General features: G+C 40.9%; 1 protein-coding gene across 1 annotated transcript in view; it reads left to right on the forward strand.

Moving 5' to 3' along the window:
- Window positions 1–19,131, forward strand: part of LAMB1 (laminin subunit beta 1) — a 57,058-nt gene that overhangs the window by 3,920 nt on the left and 34,007 nt on the right. The window contains exons 3-13 of the mRNA XM_067564434.1: window positions 970–1,105; window positions 5,063–5,136; window positions 8,171–8,359; window positions 8,458–8,521; window positions 10,451–10,653; window positions 12,184–12,304; window positions 12,510–12,698; window positions 13,048–13,227; window positions 13,661–13,773; window positions 15,775–15,854; window positions 17,588–17,723. Of these exons, the coding sequence (XP_067420535.1) occupies window positions 970–1,105; window positions 5,063–5,136; window positions 8,171–8,359; window positions 8,458–8,521; window positions 10,451–10,653; window positions 12,184–12,304; window positions 12,510–12,698; window positions 13,048–13,227; window positions 13,661–13,773; window positions 15,775–15,854; window positions 17,588–17,723 (1,485 nt within the window). The remainder of the gene's footprint in view (window positions 1–969; window positions 1,106–5,062; window positions 5,137–8,170; window positions 8,360–8,457; window positions 8,522–10,450; window positions 10,654–12,183; window positions 12,305–12,509; window positions 12,699–13,047; window positions 13,228–13,660; window positions 13,774–15,774; window positions 15,855–17,587; window positions 17,724–19,131) is intronic.

The raw sequence follows: 19,131 nt of genomic DNA on the forward strand, positions 1-19,131 counted from the left end.
GCACGTCCCACAGTTTGGGAACCATTGAGTTAGTGGCTCGTGTAATGTGATCGGGTGCATATTCGAAGCTGTCTCACCATTGCCTCATACTCCTCTTGTTGTTCATCTGTCATATACATCAGTTGTATCCCATCTTAAATGTAGATGTAGACTCCTTTGGGCAGGGACTGTCTCTTTGTTATGTCTGTACAGTGCCTAGCACAAGTGGGCCCTGGCATTTTTGGCAGTACCACAACACAAATTAATTGATGATAATAATAGCTATTATGTTACACTTGTTCTGTGAGGGAGGATTAGTCACTGAGGCTCATGATTTCAAACAGGTGCAAATTGGGGCTGCCTGCACAAGTTAGGATTGCATATGTGCTTCTAAACGTGTGTGCTCAAACTAAGTACATGCTTGAAAATTTGGACTCAGTGGTGAAATTCCACCCTAGTAAATTGGACCTACACTAAAGCTTTGAAGAGGACTTTGAGATGCACAGGGCTTTGTCCAGGATATCTGTAATAGGGAGAACTTCATCTTGAGCTCTAATAGATGCAAACACTAATTCACAGAGTGTTTGAACTTGTTGTTTTCCAGGTGTAAGGTTCAACATAAATCCGTTTAATAGTTTTCTGTTAACATTAATATTTACTTATGAATTGTGCTAGAGCATAATTATTCCAAGGGATAATCCCTGGTATTGGTTTTAAGTAAAAACATACTTCCAGTAAAATGAAAAGCTTTTGGATTCCTTGTTATATTTTTCCCTTTGGCCTTCAATTTGCATGAATGTAGAAGAGTAAATATGCTTTCTTTCATTTTTAAAGTAAGAAAAAAAAATCTTTTGGAGTCACGCCACAAAGGGCACAAAGAGTCAAACATAACATTAATGCAAAATATGCTTATCTGGGGGGAATAACTATTACTTTTTTGATGCAATAACCAATGTGAAGACTAATAAGTTAATTGTCTTATTATTTCAGGAGGACAAAAAATGTTTCACATGTGATTCCCGGTATCCCTTTCACGAGACTCTCAACTTTGATAGCCATCTCCTTGAAAATGTGGTCACAACATTTGCTCCAAACCGCCTCAAGCTGTGGTGGCAGTCAGAAAACGGTATGCAGTTCATCCGAATCATTTCCAGTCAATATAATTGGTCACCCTTGATTGATTTAAGGGTTCCAGTGTGTTTTGTTATTTTGTGAAGGGTTGTCTACCTAGTCGTTACTGCTGCATGGAGCATTAGTGTTTTAAGCACAGATCCCTTGGTAAATCTAGATTCTTTGATTTATATCTGAGTGGTGCTTTATTATAAACAAAGTCTTAGGAACTTTAGGAGTGCTGGAAAAAGTATAAGATAAAGTTTAAGGAATCTCTTATTAAGGTTTTTAAAAATCAGATCAATTTCATATCCTGTGCCCAAATCTCTTGTGCTTAACAGAGCGAGCAGAGGGGGAGGAAACAGCCCCCAGGAAGCACCCCAAGGCAGAGCAGCCAGAACAGCTGTACACTGTTGTCCCTCCCAGCCCCTGGCATGGCATGGCATAGCATAGCACAGCACAGTGTTTCTCAACCCTTTAAGTAGCAAGTACCCCCTAACTTCTGAAAATTTTAATAAGTACCCCAACACTCAATTTTCCATTTACAGACTAATGCGAGCCATATGTTGGAAGAAGGGCTGAGTATATAAGGACGTGATATGACATATGTCAGATCTAGTGTGGGTAGGGTTACCACCTTTACACCAGGGGTGCGCAACTCAAGTAAGTACCTGGGCTAGAGGTGATGTTGGCCAAAGCTAGGAGACTTTGAGCGGCATGCCAATGCTGAGGAATATAAAGCGCCACGCCAAATTTTTTGCCATAGATTTGAGAGGAGGAAAGGGTGAGAGAGAGACAGGAAAAGAGGGTAACTGGTGAAATCTGGGGCTGTCATAGCTGTCAATGTCACTGCTCAGCTAGAGCTGTGAAATTGACAAGTTTTCTGGGCACTGGGCTTTGAGCCAGGGAGGGGAGCTGCCACCTGGGCAAGTTGAAGGTGGCTGCCACCTGGCTGCCAGCCTGGGAAGTGGGAGACTGCCACCCAATCTGAGCTGGGGCAGAGGAGGCTTTCTCACCAGCTGGGACCCAGGGATGTGGGCAGGCAGCTGCTGCCCATCTTCAAGCTGGGACACTGGAGGCTGCCCCTCAGCTCGGAGCTGGGGCATGGGTGGCTGCCACCCAACTGCGAGCCCAGCTTGCAAGATGCAGGAGGCTGCCACTGGGACCTGGTGGGAAGTGGGGGTCTGCTGCCTGCTTCCCCCAGAAGCTAGCAGCTGCCGCCTGCCTCCCCTTCACTCTGTTTTTTCCTAGGTACTCCCTGCCTGTGTATCGTGTACTCTCAGGGGTATGCGTACCACAGGTTGAGAAACTATGGCATAGCATGCCTGTCAGTAGAAGGAGGAGGTGTGGCTAGAGTGCCCAGTGGTTGTTGTCACCTGGCAGCAGAACCCAGGTCCCCTGAGGCTATTCCAGTTTATGCCAGCAGCTGGACAGGCCTCCCACAGTTTAAAGCCACTTTGTCCTCTGACCCTCAGGAGAAGCAAAGAACCAGGGCCACTCTGTCAATATCAGGGTCACCTCACTTCTCTATTCAGTCTATGTATTCATCTGCCAAAAAATACAAACGAACAAAGCAAGCAAATAAAAGCAAATAAAAACCACACACATTAGTTTCATGGAGTTTTTGTCTAAAAGTGATTTCCAGAGTAACCCACTTTCTTTTACTTTTATGGCTGTGCTCTCAGCCTGCCTGAATTTCTTCAAGACAGCCCATCCGATCCTAAAGCTTCTAAGATACCCTTTTTTAAAAAAAATGAGCATGGGAGGCATAGTATCTTGGCAAATATGTTGGCAAAGACTCTTATTGTAATTTATCTAACATTGTGATGTTTTGAAAAACTCTTATTAGCCCACTAAAGAGAAGTTTACATTATGTCCTTTTTAACAAGTGAGATTAATCCAACTAGCTATCTGTCTCCACTGTTTCTAGTTTAGCATTCCAGATAACTCATGTTTTTTGCAATAGATTTGGCAACCTACCAACAGAAAAGTTTTAGCTCATAAGGTCATGCAAATGTCCCTCAAAAATAAACAACAAATGATTCTTTCTCTCTCCATTTAGGCATAAAGCAGCAAGGATCATTATATTACTGTGTGTACCACACAAAATTATAGCTGTTTAAAAATTTGAAAGTGCTGTTCTTTCCTTGGATTATTCTACTTGTCTTCCTTCCCTCTCCCCTTTAAATCTTCTTGTTTGTTTGTTATGCTACAAACTGAAATATAATCAATATCCAGCTGTTTCAAGAGATCTTTTCACATGCATCAAATTTACTGTTTGTGTTATCTTCCTTCTGTATACAGTCCTAACATTTTGATAAATTGTAGTTATACAACTTGAGAAATCTCTTTCTTGCCACCGGTAAGTGGAAAACTTTCATTTATGAATGAGGAGACCTGAACGATAAACTTCTGTAAAATTTAACCTTTCATTTGAAAAACAATTGTAGGCTTCTCACCCTTATGGTTACAAAGATAACCTTGCAATTGTGAACCCCTGCAGTGCAGTTGCTGAGTGTGTAGACAAAGGGCTCCTATGCCTCTGCATCTGCTCATAGCTTCCCAAAGCAGCTGCTAAGTGAAATTAGCAAGAATCTGCTGGGTTTCACTGCTAATATGTCCAAAGTTGTAGGCAGGTGTGAAACTGACCAGAACTATGGCAGTTCAATGATACCACTCTGGAAATTATCTGCCACGTCAGAGGCAATTATGGGGGGAATACATGGCTGATGAGGACTTGGGAAACAGGCTGGGGAAGAATAGCAAAGACACCTTCACTTCCTTGGGATAGCCAGGAGGCTCTGGGATCGAGGAAAAGAGAGAGCTCCCATCCAACAAACAGAAGTAGGAGGGAGGAGGTCTTATAACTGCAGAGACCAACTAGCCAGAGGCTGATACTAGAGATGGCACCTGAGAGAGTGTTCAGCATCACCACTATGGTATGAATTCCATCACCCTCAATCTTATCAGCAGCTGAGGGAGGGGGCAGGGCTTCTCCTCAGGGCATTTTATGGGAGGCTCTTCCAGTCCTCCAGCTATCTTTTGTATCTGCCTCTGTCTAGCAACTTTAGTTCTGTTATACAAACCAAGTAAAGGGTAAACCAGTCTCATGCTTTGGATGTACGCTGATTGACAGGGACAGGAAAGAATCCCCCAGCTCCCTCCATTATGTAGCATTGTGTAACTGGCTGTAAGTGAAATCCTTATCTGTAAAACTAGAAATAAATGAGCCTTGGGCAGGAGACCTGCGTAGGGTTTGGGAGAAGCCTGCTGGCACTAGGCCAGTTAATCCATTCTGCATGTAAATCTGCCACCCCATCTTGCTGGACAGCTAGGCTGCCCCACACACCCATGTTCCTAGGCAGAGAGTCATTTGCAGAATTCCAGAATCCCTCTGCATGAGCTCTCAGCAATCCAGCTCCTAGCAGAAAGAATCATGGTTTGTTTCCATTGCACTTCAGAGCTTTTGCACATGCAGAGGGAAGTGAGGGCCAGAACTTCATCTTTAGTGGACTTTTGAGATTTTCACTTCTAATGTATCAAGATAGGGGCCTCTGCAGAAGGCCTGAAACCAGACTAGTTCTGCATTGTGTGTGACTTTGGGTTAGTCACTTAACCTCGCCGTGCCTCAGTTTCCTATCTGTAAAATGTGGTATTTCCAAGTATCATTACCCCAAGTATTGGGATAAAGTCAAATATGCTAAATGTCATACAGACAAAGTACACATACAGCACTGTATAAGAAATCATATCTCCACTGGGCAATCCCATGTAATGTGTTTTTAGGAAGTTTGCAAACACAGTGTCTTCAGTGTCTTCACAGCAATTCTGTAATGTTTATCAGCATAACAGCCAAAGGACAAGAAAAAGGTTCTTATGTGACCAGAATGAAGGTCTCTTAGGAAAATGATTAAATTAAATGCTGACAAATGTTCCTGTTTACTGTAGAATTCCCTTTTTCTGCCTGCTTTAGGTTTGGAAAACGTAACTCTCCAGCTGGATCTGGAAGCTGAATTCCATTTCACTCATCTCATTATGACCTTCAAGGTAAGGAATCCATAGCATTTTCACAAATCACAAACCAGAGCACCATGTAATCCAACATCCGTCATGGATGGCAGTTGGGAGCTTAACTGGTTGTTTAGACTAAGATATATAATGTTCCAGTTTTGAAGATGCAGGTTCTCATAAATGCATTAAAAATGCCATTAATATTGGAATGCAGAGGAGATGGACTTCATAAGGCTGTTAGTTTCAAATTGTTAATTGACAATCTTTGTATACGCAGATAAGTTTCTGCTTTGAATAAATCCAGCACTCATAAAATATAAGGAGATTAAAGCTCTCTTCCATTGCTCACTTGCATTTTATATTTGGTCTTTTGTAGCAAAAATGGAACTGTGTGTCTTGCCATGGTTTTAGACTACCAAGATTGTGGAAGGGTGGAAATAGAGTCGCTTAAAACTGTGCTTTTGGGTTTGCTTTTTGTATCTTGTTTGTGTATTTTATTTTACCAGATCATTATCAAAATCAAAACATAGCAGCAAGGTTGTTTTCTCTTTTAAATTGGCTTTAGCAATCATTTTCACTTGGCAAGTGAAAATGTCTCTAAGAGGAACAAACATCTGTGCCCTTGTTTCCTTCCAAGCAGATGTCCTGGAAGGACAGATTATGTGCCATGTGTCTCAAAGTACATTTTATTATGGTGGCATTAGTAGTGACCCCAGAGCTGAGGTGTCACTGAGATTTGCACTTGATGCAGGAGTAAAATCCTTGTTTTTCACACATTAATAATTGTATTTAGTTTTAGTCTCTAAATGTTACATGCTATCTTTCTAGGACAACTGAATATTCTATAATATCCCTCAGCTCCACCTCCCACCTCAAACACACATCTCTGCTTCCACCACGACCCATCACATGTTGGTCTCCCATAGACTGGATCCCAACCATGCCAAACTCCGCTTCTAAACACTGGCATGTGTAAATGTCTCCTTGTGTTAGGATTTAAAAACTGAATGTGGTAGGGATGTGTGGGGTCATGGTGAAAGATGGAAGGGATTTAGTAAGGAGCAGGACTGGATTTGGGACATGAGGGAACAGGAATGCTCAAGGGGAATGAGCCTGGGGAAAGCTAGCCTATGCACAGAGGATTCTGGAGGGAGACACAGAGACAGAGACACAGAGACAGAGAGACAGGACAAAGGGCAGAGAGACAAAGGATACTTAGATTATAAACTCGTTGGGGAGGCACTGTCTTTCTGTTCTACATTTTTACAGTGCCTGACACAATGGGGCTTGGGCCAAGACTGGGGTTCCTAGGCGCTATGGTAATACAAATTATGAATAATGACACATTTGAGCATTGATGGCTATTCATGCTAATGTATATATTCATGCGAATACTGATATATACTTAAAAAACATGGGAAATTCCCTTCCCCCAAAAAACTTAGTTAATTTTGAGTGAAAGCTGCTTCACACTCAAATGCAAAACTTTACTCTGACCTCATACTTTTTTATGGACAAATATCACAAGAGACTTTTTTAATACTGCATGTACGCCTGTTGGTTTGATGTCATATTCTGGCTGAGATCAGAGTGAAGGGTTTGCGTTTGGTTGTGATATGTGTATTGTGAGTGCTTCTGAGTTCAGAGTGGAAGTGGGTTTGCTGTGTAGTTGTGGCTATGAAGAGCATTTGGGTGGAAAAGCATGCAATTTGAGATTAGTGTGGATGTGAATGTTGATTTCAATGACGACATTATTGTTTTTTAGTGATTGTTTGCTTGGATATGCACTTGAGCAATCTTAACTCTTAAATTACCAAATTTTCATTTGTAGGACACAAGTTTGTAGTGTGGATGATAGTTTCAGCAAAGCAGCATACACTTCTGTAGCTGTGACAGAAATACTTTTTGTGTTTGGCTTTTGGAGGATCTTGCCTACATATATAAAACAAATGAACAAACTGTTGCTGACATTATCTTGTCAGTGCCAGCCATGTATTAAACTGATATCTGTATGTTAAACTGATATCTGTATGTTAAAGTTCAGTTCATATTGTGAATGACCCTAATCTTTCAGAGCTTTCCAAATTGGGATTTTGAAGGTGGGGGGTTGGGTTAAGAATCTTTTTTTATTTATCTCATTAGCTAATTATAATTTATTTAGTTGTTTTAAATGCTTGTAGGTAAGGAGACAAGTTGTTCATATAAAATAAAAGATTAGATTGTGTCAGGCTGTGTCAGAATTTGGTCAAAGTCGGTAAAGCAGAGTCATTATGGATCCTGGAAGTGGAGTCTATACAACTGGCTGAGGGTGAACCTCTGAACCTGGTGGGGAAAAGATCCATTTCAGTGGCCTGTTCAACTGGCCAGTTGTTAGAGCACTAAGAAAGGTAATGCAGATAGATACCAGAGACACAGGTGGGAAAATCTTACCGTTGTTCTGTACATGTGACTAGACTTGCTTAACAAGAAACAAGAGACCAAAGGTAAGGAGGGGGAAAGATGAATAACTAGATTTCCCTCTCTGTGTTCCACCCTTCCCAGCCCCTCCCTGGGTGGCAGGAAATGAGGGGTCTATTAGAACTGACTGGGAGATAGATGAGGAGCTACAGTAACTGTGGAATCTGCATTTTCTTCACTGACCGTAAAAATACTCATCTTTCTCCACGTTTTTCTCTCTAACCTTCATTTTAAATAGGAATCTGAAGTCATAGTAGCTTACAGTAAACAGTCCTGTATTCTAAGTTTGCTTGTTGCATTATGAGTATGTGTAAAATGTCCAAGTATCTATAATTATTAAATATAATTATCATTCTAAAGACATTCTCTGATTTGATGTGCTTGATTCAAATGATGGCCTAGCCATAATCTGTCTCCAAAGACTGTGTGTAGTGTCAGTAGTAAAAAGAAAATTGGGAAAAAATTGAAAACATATCATTCTATGGAAGCTGTCTTGAAATTCAGGCACATGCGTTGCTCCTTCTAATAACTGATGGATATAAATCTAAATAATATTTAATAATATATAACCTCATTTGCTGTTCTCTGAGGTTTTTTTGTTTGTTTTTTTAAGACCTTCCGCCCAGCTTCAATGCTAATAGAAAGATCATCTGATTTTGGAAAAACCTGGCAAGTATATAGATACTTTGCATATGACTGTGAGAACTCCTTCCCTGGTGTTTCAGCTGGACCCATGAAGAAAGTAGATGATATCATTTGTGATTCCCGATATTCTGACATTGAACCTTCAACTGAGGGAGAGGTTGGAGGTTATTTTTATATATAATGAAGACTTTTTCTCTGCACAGTTCAAGTTCCTTTGTTTTAAGGTTGATTCTTTCATTTTCCATTTTTCTTTAGGTCATATATCGTGCTTTAGATCCAGCTTTTAGAATTGAAGACCCATATAGTCCAAGGATTCAAAGTATGTACACAGTTATTTTTCTTTCACATTCTAACCAATTTTTTATTAATTTTTTTCATTTAAAAATACAAAACTTACAAGCAAAAAACCATACAAAGATCCAAGCCCCTATCCTGCAAACAGAACTGCACATGTACCAGGGGTCCTCTTCACCGACTTTAATGGGTCTCTACATGGGAATAAGAACTAGTGTTGCCAACTCTTATGATTTTTATCATGAGTCTCGGTACATTTAGTGTGTTTCTTAAAGTCTCAACTCCTTGTGTCATGGGATTATGTGAAAACCCCCACTTCCATTTTTAAAAAAAAGTGGGGGGGATTCTAAACCTCATGGTTTCAGAGAAAAACATGACCCCCTTCCTAAAGAAACCAAATAAATAGAACCCCTATTTTTTATTATTAATTATTATTATTAATAATAAACCTCGTGATATTTTTAGCTAAGCTCAAGATTTTTGTGGGTCTGATTCATGATTCTTGGAGTTGGCAATACTAAGTGTCTGCACATACTGATCTGATTGTAGGATTCACTCCTAAGACATTAACATTAATGTATCAATTACTTGCAGTCATTGGGACAAAGGTATGCAAACATACAAGTCTCCTGCTGTATATAAGTATACAGTTTGAAAAAGAAACTTTTTTAGGAATTTTGCCCGAATAAGGACTACAGTATTTGGCCTTAGTTTAAGTTAGTGTCTAACATGTAAAGCTGCCTGGATGAAACAGAAAACAACTTAAGTAGAAGGCTGTGTGCTTGCTGCTGCATTGATTGAATGTTTTTTCTAAAGTTTAAAAAGAGAGATTTATAAGGAATTTTATTTGTATTGGTTTAGACTGAGGATATTTTCAAACATGGGAGAAAAACAAGGTTTTAATAATATCCAGGCAGAAATAGTCAAAGGTCAAATTAATTGCTATAATGTTGTCTTCCTTAGAGACATCTTCCTATGAGAACAGTTACTTTTTATTTGGTCAGATCAAGATAGTTGTTCCTGCCATCAAAATATAATTAATTATATTCAAAGGCTTTGGGGGCATATAAGGAAGATGAGTATATTTGCATTCTAAGTGTTTCTGCAATTTCCAACTCAAGTTCTTCCAAACATGCACACAGTCCTTCCTTAACATTAAACCCCACCCATTTTACATTTTAAATCCAAAATGTGATTGAAAACTAAGGCATCTGTTGTGGCATTAATGCATGTGCCATTAATATTAATGTTACATGAATGTGTGTATCAACAGCAAAATAGACCCTATTCTTAAATTAATCTGGTGTATGTAGTGATCGTAGTGCTGAAACACAATGTACAGTAGAACCTCAGAGTTATGAACACCAGAGTTATAAACTGACCGGTCAACCACACACCTCATTTGGAACCAGAAGTATGCAATCAGTCAGCAGCAGAGACAAAAAGAAAAAAAAGCAAATATAATACAGTATTGTGTTAAACGTAAACTACTAAAAAAATAAAGGGAAAGTTTAAGAAAAATTTGACAAGGTAAGGAAACTGTTTCGGTACTTGTTTCATTTAAAATAAGATTGTTAAAAGCAGCATTTTTCTTCTGCATAGTAAAGCTTCAAAGCTGTATTAAGTCAATGTTCAGCTGTAAATTTAAAAGAATAACCATAATGTTTTGTTCAGAGTTACAAACAACCTCCATTCCTGAGATGTTTGTAACCTCAGTAGATGAGGTTCTATTGTAACCTCTGGCATTTGTAGCAGGAGGATCTAGTAAGGGAAATTTTGTATTTAAACAAGATGAAGTCTAGTTTACAATCTCGGAGGTTATATTATATCTGGACATAGAAAATTGCTTTGTGTGAGGTTTCCCATCATACACAATCTGCAGTTTTCTTGATTTCCTTCAGTTCATTGAACCTGGTATCTAATTCAAGAAAATGTTTGCTTTTTTTCCCCACAGACCTATTAAAAATCACAAATTTAAGAATCAATTTCACCAAATTACATACATTGGGAGACAACCTTTTGGATTCTAGAATGGAAATCAAAGAAAAGTACTACTATGCCATTTATGACATGGTGGTTCGTGGGAACTGTTTCTGTTATGGCCATGCCAGTGAGTGTGCACCAGTGGATGGTTTTAATGAAGAGGTGGAAGGAATGGTAAATGCTCAAATTTTTTCAAACCAAAATCGTGTTAAAATGCCTTGAGCCTGATTCTGCCCCCTTATTCACATTGAGTAGATATATTAAAGTAACTACTAAGGTACATCAGTAAGAGTGGCAGAATTTGGCCCTTTATTTTTCTTCTTAATTTCCAAACAATAAAACTGTCTTCACCATTTTTGTTCTTGATCAAACACTGAGCACTAAGAGCAGTTTAAAGTTACTTTAACATCTTTAAATTTCTTCTTTCTACTTATATTAAAGACCTGACGAAAAGAAAAGGCCACAATATAGTAATGGATATAAGGGAATGTATTTTTATGCAATATTGAGCTAACCTATGAGCCTTGTTGCTGCAGGTTACTATTGAAGCAAATAGCAGGGTCAAAGGGTGAGACACTTTAAAGAACAAGAACAGCGCCTGCATTTATATTAACGAATATAAAAAGAAAACTACAAGGGCTATCAATTTTCAGAGTTCAGCACACAGATTGGTCAATGGCAGGGCAGAAGAAAATCCTGCTGCCTACATGTTATAGTATTGTATAATAGGTCAGGTGCATTTTCCTTTCTTCTGTGTCAGTTTTTCCCATGATTTCTCCAAATGGATGCAGGTAGGACTTTTGTTGGAGGAGAAAAGGGTTGGGTGAGTTACCAGCTGGAAAGCAGGGCTTGTTGGGTTGCCCTTTTGGGAAGTGGAGTCATATGGGAGATGAGATTGTCCGGGTTAACGCAAAGTGTGAGGGAAACTTTTTTGAGCAGGTTCATTGTCTGGGAGGAAGTTTTGGACTTGTTTGTGGGAGAGTAGTCTACTGGTCAGCATGCAGTATGCATCCCTCTCTGTGCCCAACCCACAGTGGATATGGTTCTGTTTATAGCCCCACCTCCAGAGCTCAGTTTATCAACTCACTTTCCAGAGACATATACTTCTAGCCCTGGACTTCCTCCCCAGTTCAATCTGTGGTCATCCAAAATGGTGGCTGTCACAGGAGCACTTGTCGGATTTTCCCAGTAATTCTGTAAATGTTCAGGCCTGAGCCAGGATTGTCATAGATGTCCGGTTATAGGGTGGAGGAGTTTTTGCCCCCACCCCTACCCCCCTTTCCTCTGAAGCTTCTACAGCATGGCATTGTGGAGGGGAGGGATTAGACTAGATGAACCTATGTTCTGATATGGCTAATCCTATGTTAATGGCTTATGGACAATTAATGATTTTGCCCTGATAGGTTGCCGGGGGAATTTTGAGCCAAACTGTGTGCTCTTTATTCACATTGGTGAGCATTTATTCACACAAACAAGGAATTCACAGTCTGGCCCTTTCAGAGATGACATAATCCTAGACAGAGTGTTTATGATGCAATGGTAGTCGGTAAGGGTATGCCCAACGCTCACTGGTTCCACTTTAAGTGGATGGGAAATGGCAAGGTATATTTTATTTGAATGCAGTCTGTATATTGCATTGGCTCTTTTCCCTCCCCATTTTCTTTCACCAAACATATATTTGTTTTTTATCCTTTTAACTGATAGGTCCATGGGCACTGCATGTGCAGACATAATACCAAAGGGTTAAACTGTGAACTGTGTATGGATTTCTACCATGACTTGCCATGGAGACCAGCTGAAGGACGCCATAGTAATGCATGTAAAAGTATGTTTAAATAACATATCAATTCTAAAGCCTTCATTTTTATTTGCTTTTAATGTTTGACAAATTTTACCTAGGTGGTTTATGGGTTTTTTGTTGCGTTAAATGAACTGTAAAGATCTTATTTACAAGACTAACATTTCTTTACTGAAAGCTTAATACTTCAGTAAAGCTGGATTCTTACTTCTCTCTTTGTCTTGTATCTTAGAGTGCAATTGCAATGAACACTCTATCCAGTGCCATTTTGATATGGCTGTATATATGGCAACTGGAAATACCAGTGGTGGAGTGTGCGATGATTGCCAGCATAACACAATGGGACGCAACTGTGAACAATGCAAACCATTTTACTTTCAGCATCCAGAGAGAGATATAAGGGATCCTAACATCTGTGAGCGTAAGTGCAATGCCATCCCTCAGAATGTTGATGCATATTGTGTCTATACTTTAATCACCAGGGCATTCAGTTAAAGAATTGCAAAGCAGCTGTACCTGTATTCTTGTGCCCTGTTATTCTCCTTTGCGTTGCTGGATGTTCATGAACAGATGTTCTGTGCTGCAGAAGGAAGTCTGGCATAAGTGTAGCCTCTTCTTTTCTTTTTGTTTAAAAAGCAGGAAATGTCAGCTGTCTGGTCACTTCACAAGCAAACAATGCATCTCTAAATTGAGCTATAGCAATCAAATCTGAGGACTGCGTATTTCCTTTACTGTGGTTAATAAAGGTGTATGCAATGCTTCCTTTTTAGCTTGTAACTGTGACCCAGCTGGCTCCCAAAATGGTGGAATATGTGATCGCTACACTGACTTCTCTGCTGGCCTTATTGCTGGACAGTGCCGCTGTAAATCATTTGTGGAAGGGGAACGTTGCAACCTCTGCAAAGAAGGGTTCTATGGATTAAACACCGATAATCCTCTTGGTTGTCAATGTAAGTAGAAAACGTATGGAATGAGAATACATTAGTGTTACCTTATGTATCATCCAAAGTATTTCCTAGAAATTGTTAGGGCTGGAGGAGCAACTTCCAGTGCATTCCTTGATTTTTATTGAAGGAAAGATGTGACTGGAAGATTTCAAATTACTCAAATTCCACCCGCTTCCATCAGAAGTCCCAGGTGATCTTACTGTTAAACTCAGTTGAAACACTAGAGAGCCTTTTTTATTTGTTTCCATATAAGTCCTTTACTTAATCTACGGAAGTCTGGCAGGGAGGTGGGGGAGGAATAGAGACAAAAGTGTGCAATAAAACTGCTCACTGAGAAATGACGGATGATCTTACTGTAAATATTTGTATTGAATACTATGCAAAATATAAATAAACTCCTGTGTTCTGATTTATTTACTTGCATTTCCCAATATAGCTTGTGCATGTAATCCTTTGGGAACTCTTCCTGGAGGGAATCCTTGTGATTCAGAGACAGGAAGCTGCTATTGTAAACGTCTAGCAACAGGAAGGCACTGTGGGCAGTGTCTGGTAAGTAGCCTTGCAATAAGAATAGATTTGTAATAGAAAAATACACTAATGTGAAAGAAGCAGTGTGGCGTGTCGGAAGTGTAGAGTGAGATGGTGCCAGAGTTCTGTAAGTGATTGAGAACAGACGCATGGATGGAAACAGGCACTTCTGAACGTAAAGTGACAAGGAGCGCGTTTTGTTACAATGGATTAGAGGGTAAGCAAGGAAGTGATTGAGCAAGCCAGGAATATAGGGACACCAGCGTTTAAAGAGTACATTTTTCAAACCAGACCTGCATTTTCAGGGGCCCGGTGTTGTATCAGAAGCTCATTGTGGGAGCAAATGCTCATGTTCAGCTATCTAACGCCCTGACTGTGCCTGCACATCAGGCAGTTTGCACTAGAATGATCTACAACGTGTGCTGCCCATTAACCGCAGTCATAAAACTGCACAGAAAGAAGAGAGGCCTGCTGTGAAAATCAGGCCCCGAGAGCCGAGTATCTTCCCAGATATATCCCCATTCTTCATCAGCCTAACTCCCATTACCCAAACCCTAATCAAAGCTCGGATAGCTAAGGAGTGTGTCTTGTGCCACTCTTTCCCTTGTATAAAAAAGTGAGACTTGATACTCTCCTGCTAGAGCACTTTCTGGGACTTAAAGAACTTGTACTGACAAAACATCGTGTAAGACACAGCATCTCAGATAGGTTGTGGAGTTTCGTGGATGGATGACTATTCCAGCTTTACTTTGTGTCTGTATACTGTTATCTGCCATAAACTAGGTCAGAAATCTGAGCATGTCAGTTTGTCTCCGGAGCGCAGACTGTAGAATAACAGGAAAAAAGTCATGCCACATTAATGCTGAGAGCGCATTGTCAGAGCTCCATAATCTGCACTGGCTGCGGCTAAGTTTCTGAGTGGAGGTCAAGGTATTGGCTTTATCCTTCAAAGCTGTAAATGGTTTGGAACTTGGCTCCCTATGAAAATTCCTCTCTTTTCATGCCAAAGACTGTGATCATGAATGAGAATCCTTCTAAATAAAATTAAAAAATAGAAGAGAGAGCAGTGGCGTACCGAGGGTCTCCAGCGCCCGAGGGCTAAGCCTACATTTGCACTACGCCCTCCCCCCCAGACCTCACTCAGGGCAACAGGGCGCCCATGCTGCACCCCAGCTTCCCCAGGGATGGGGGGTCTGTATCTGTGGGGGTGAGACTTGGGGGGGTGAAGCTTGTGGGGGGCACAAATATAGGCTTGGATCCACCCTCCCCCCCACACTTACTCATGGTATGGCGCTCCCCTCTCCCACTGCAGCCCGGCGCCGGCTCAGATGAGGCGGCCACACTCCCCAGCCTGGGAAGGGGGGCTGGGCCAGCCCTTCACAACGCACGCTGAGGGGTGCCCCTCAGAGCCTCCTGTGCCCCCCACCCATCGTGAAGGGCAGGCCCACCGCTCCAGCCCTGCAGCTCGGTGCCGGCTCGGATGGCGGCCTCACTCCCCAATCAGGGGGTGGAGCGGGGGGTTGGGGGACTGCCAGGCTGGCTCTTCATGGAGGTGGGGAGGGGCTGAGGGGCACCTACGTCCCCCGTGTTGTGATGGGCTGGGCTGGCCCCCCCTCCCTCCGCAGGCCGACACCCAGGGGTCTGGCCGCCCCCCACCCTCTCCCTGAGGGAGAGGGGAAGCTGTTGGAAGGGCTATCCAGGAGCAACCCTCAGCTTTGGAACTGGCTCTCACCTTCACTTTGCACCTCAGAGCTTAGATTTGTTGACCTTCCTGACATGCTGCAAAGCTCGTCTTTTGTTCTCAGCCTGTTGGCAGGTTAATGGGGTGGAGTACACTGGTTACGCCCTGAGGTTGCTGTTATGCAATAGACTAAATCTATAATCTGAGTAGGCAGTTCAGTGGCTTTAGGATTGCTTTGCAGTGTTTTGGATTGTTTTTAAAATTGGGATGTACTTCGGGTTCAAACTGAGTGCTTTGAAATCAACACCTCATTACAGCATTAATGGCCTGTTGTTCTGCAGCCTGAACACTGGGGTCTGAGCAACGACATGGACGGATGTCGACCGTGTGACTGTGACCGAGGCGGCGCATTCAACAATAAGTAAGTCTCATTTCGAGTTATTTTAATTTGGATGATAAAGATTTAACGAAAATAAACAATCTTTTAAAAAAAAAATCTCTCGGGGGTTGTTTTACAAGAAAGCAACTTCCGCCTTGAGACTTTTCACTCTTACAAGTCTCCTTTCCCATCAGTGGCTGGGTGATTAGCATAGTCGCACTCAGTAATGCTAATGCCTAATATGTGGCTATTTACTCCTCCTTGCTTTTTGCTGTGTACGGATCAATTCACTCTGCAGTTCATACAAACTCATTCTGCTCAGCAACTTTTTTATGGTCATTGTGGGAAGGTGGATAGGGCAGTCAATCATATTGGAGCCAAGGATTTGCTGTCTAGTCTTCCTGTGTTAAGTGCAGTGATTGCAAAACCATCTGGGGAAAGGGTATTATTGGCTGGCAGGAGAATGAACAGATGTGCTTTCCTTCTGGCTCTCTAAATCTCCTTAGAGAACTGTGCATTTAACCTGAAACAATGCAATCAAACTGTCTGCATTTCACAAGTGTGTTTTCTGACTTTACAATAGCCTTTTGGAATGGGTGATGTTTGTCCAATCTAGGAATTCTATTAAACAGTTTTCTGGATCCCTGATTGTGGTGTGTGGATAGAGTTACTGAAACAGCCAGCGCTGGTCTGAAAACCTGTGTAATTTTGAACCTTGGACTACCACCATGGGACCAGAAGGAGTCTGGCCTAGGCAATGAAATCATTATCCAAATATGGAAAACATCTCCTAAATGTTGAAAACTATCTAAGTGAGAACTTCCTTGATTCCCCTTTGGGACAGCTAAGGAATTCCTGATTTCCTTTCATTAGAAGGGTTTTTCTTCTTGGAGGAAACTGAAGAAAGCTTATGGAGCAGAGTTTAAAGTTGTGGCCATCATAACTGTTGACTTCTGTTATGCTTTTTCACATATTTGTGAATAAACCCTGAATGAAAGCTGGTTGAAAAGCAGGAAAATTATTTTGATGGGGGGGAAAAATTGTAATTTCTTAATTCTTTCTGATTCACATGATTTGAAATGGATCTATTTTTCATATTTATAATAAAAATTTATAACAAATTTTTATCAATATTGTTATTAAAAATTTCATTTATCAAGAAAAATTCCGTGATTTTTGTTTTTTAACTGAAAGCCAATTTGTTTAGTAAATGAAGAATTTCAGTAATTTCAAAAATGAGTTTGCATTTTAAAAAAAATATTGATTAAAATTTCATGAGAAACAACATTTCAGTCATGCCAACAGTTTTGGTTTTGTTCTCTGCAAAAAGTTTCATTTACAAAATAGTCCATTTTTCATTTTTTCATGTGAAAAGCTTTGACCAACTCAATGCAAGATCCATTTTAATATTCTCTGGAAACTTCCAGGACAATAAAATGAACAAAACAGACAGTCTGAAAAAATGTTAATATCTTTACTATTTAGAAAATAAAATAACTGGTTCTGGAACAAAGAATTTTCTTGTTAACTTCTGTTTCAGCCCTTCTCTCAAACACCTTCATCCACTGCGTTTGCCAATCTTAGGGCCCTAATTTCCCAAGCTTGTAAAATACTGACTTGACAAGCCCCGAGGGAAAAAGAATATTCAGATGAAGTGCTATTTGGAAATGTAGTTTATAGTGTAAGAGTCACAGTTAAATATGGGGAGTATTTTCTATCTGCTCAGTGTTCTCCCAGCAAATGCACAACATAAATTCACTCTCCTTTCATTTCAGCTGCTCAAATGAAACTGGCCAGTGTCAGTGTCGGCCCCATGTGATTGGACGCCAATGCAATGAAGTGGAGTCTGGCTATTACGTCATGTCATTAGACCACTACATCTACGAGGCGGAGGAAGCCAACTTTGGTCCTGTAAGTAGCAAGTTTTAATGGTCAGGTTCAGGAGAAATGTGGAAAACTCAGCTGAGCCAATGGTGTAACTGTTCAGTTTTGCAAAGATATCACTGAAAAAAATGTAAAATCAGGACCTGTCGGAGAACTGTCAATCCACAGCTGTGAGGCCGGATATCAATAATAATGCATGTGATACTTTAAAGGAAAATGTCCGTTTCCTGACCCCTTGCTGCATTAACATACATGAAATCTGTCTCCTGGCCTAGTAGCTCTTTTATTTCACTGAACCTAGATTTGTCATCACAGCATTTCTCAAGAATGTTGGGATTCTGGCATTGCGTCACTTGGCTTGTTTCAATAAAAATGCCGCAGGGGGAATATAAGGCTTTTGCAAACAGACATTATGCATCATAGCTGTCCGTTTTTGGTAATATACACCTCAGTAGGGTTTCCTTATTAATGGCTAAAGATTCAGTGAAGGATCCAAGGAAGAGCTTTATAGATGTTATTAGTTATCTCTAGTTTGGTTAGCCCTCTGTACCCAGACTGCATGTCCCTTCTCCTTTCCTGCCCCCTCATTAGTCGTGAACACAACCTTACTTTTAATTCATATAGGCAGCAGCTAGACCATTATATCAATTATATCTGCCTCCAGCAAGAAGACAGAGCAGCTGTCTCTCCAAAAGCAGCAGATAGTAGTTTGCCTGCAATTAATTAATGAAGGTAGTCCCTTTGCTGTGTTAGACAAATTAGGGTTTTTCTACTGAGTTAGGCTACATGGAGAGACCCTCTGGAAAGAAAGTCAATGTGGAATAGAACTTGAAACACAACACAGGGTGTATGAGATAGCATACGAATCTTGGTTATTGTGTCAGGGTCTGCCCTGAGAATGGAAGGGTGGATTGGGAGAAATCTGCAGACACACAAACACTCTCTTGGGAAAAGAGATGGTCAAAAAATGCAAACCTCTACTTATTTAAAAAATTGAACATTCTAAAGTGTTTGCTAATACTTACAAATATTTCTACTAGGCAGAGGGAACTGAAATAACTACATCTGCAAGCAGGGTCCTAACACCAGGCAGTGAGTTGTCTGCAAGACCCTAGATCGTGAGTCCCTGTCACATAGCACCACGAGTATTCATCTCAAAAACGTGCATAAAAGCTCCCTTCTCCCAGACTGCATGTGGGTAGTGTGTGACCCTTCTTGGAGGACTATGTCCCTTTGTTAAAGCCTGGGTAATTTATAGCCATGCTGTCTTTGAAGAGTGTGAGCATGCGTGATGGGGTTGTCACAGTCAGCTGCACTGTATTCCCCTCTGTGGACTAGCAAGTGCACCTGCTTTCAGGCTTCTGGCTCTCTTGGCCATCACCTCTGACAGGGTGGAGACCTGTGTCTCACTCCCTTCTGACTGGGGTATTTCCAG

Source organism: Emydura macquarii, unplaced genomic scaffold (assembly GCF_026122565.2).
Source record: "Emydura macquarii macquarii isolate MOO-44397 ecotype Brisbane River unplaced genomic scaffold, CSIRO-AGI_Emac_v2 contig_2636, whole genome shotgun sequence".
Lineage (NCBI taxonomy): Eukaryota > Metazoa > Chordata > Testudines > Chelidae > Emydura > Emydura macquarii.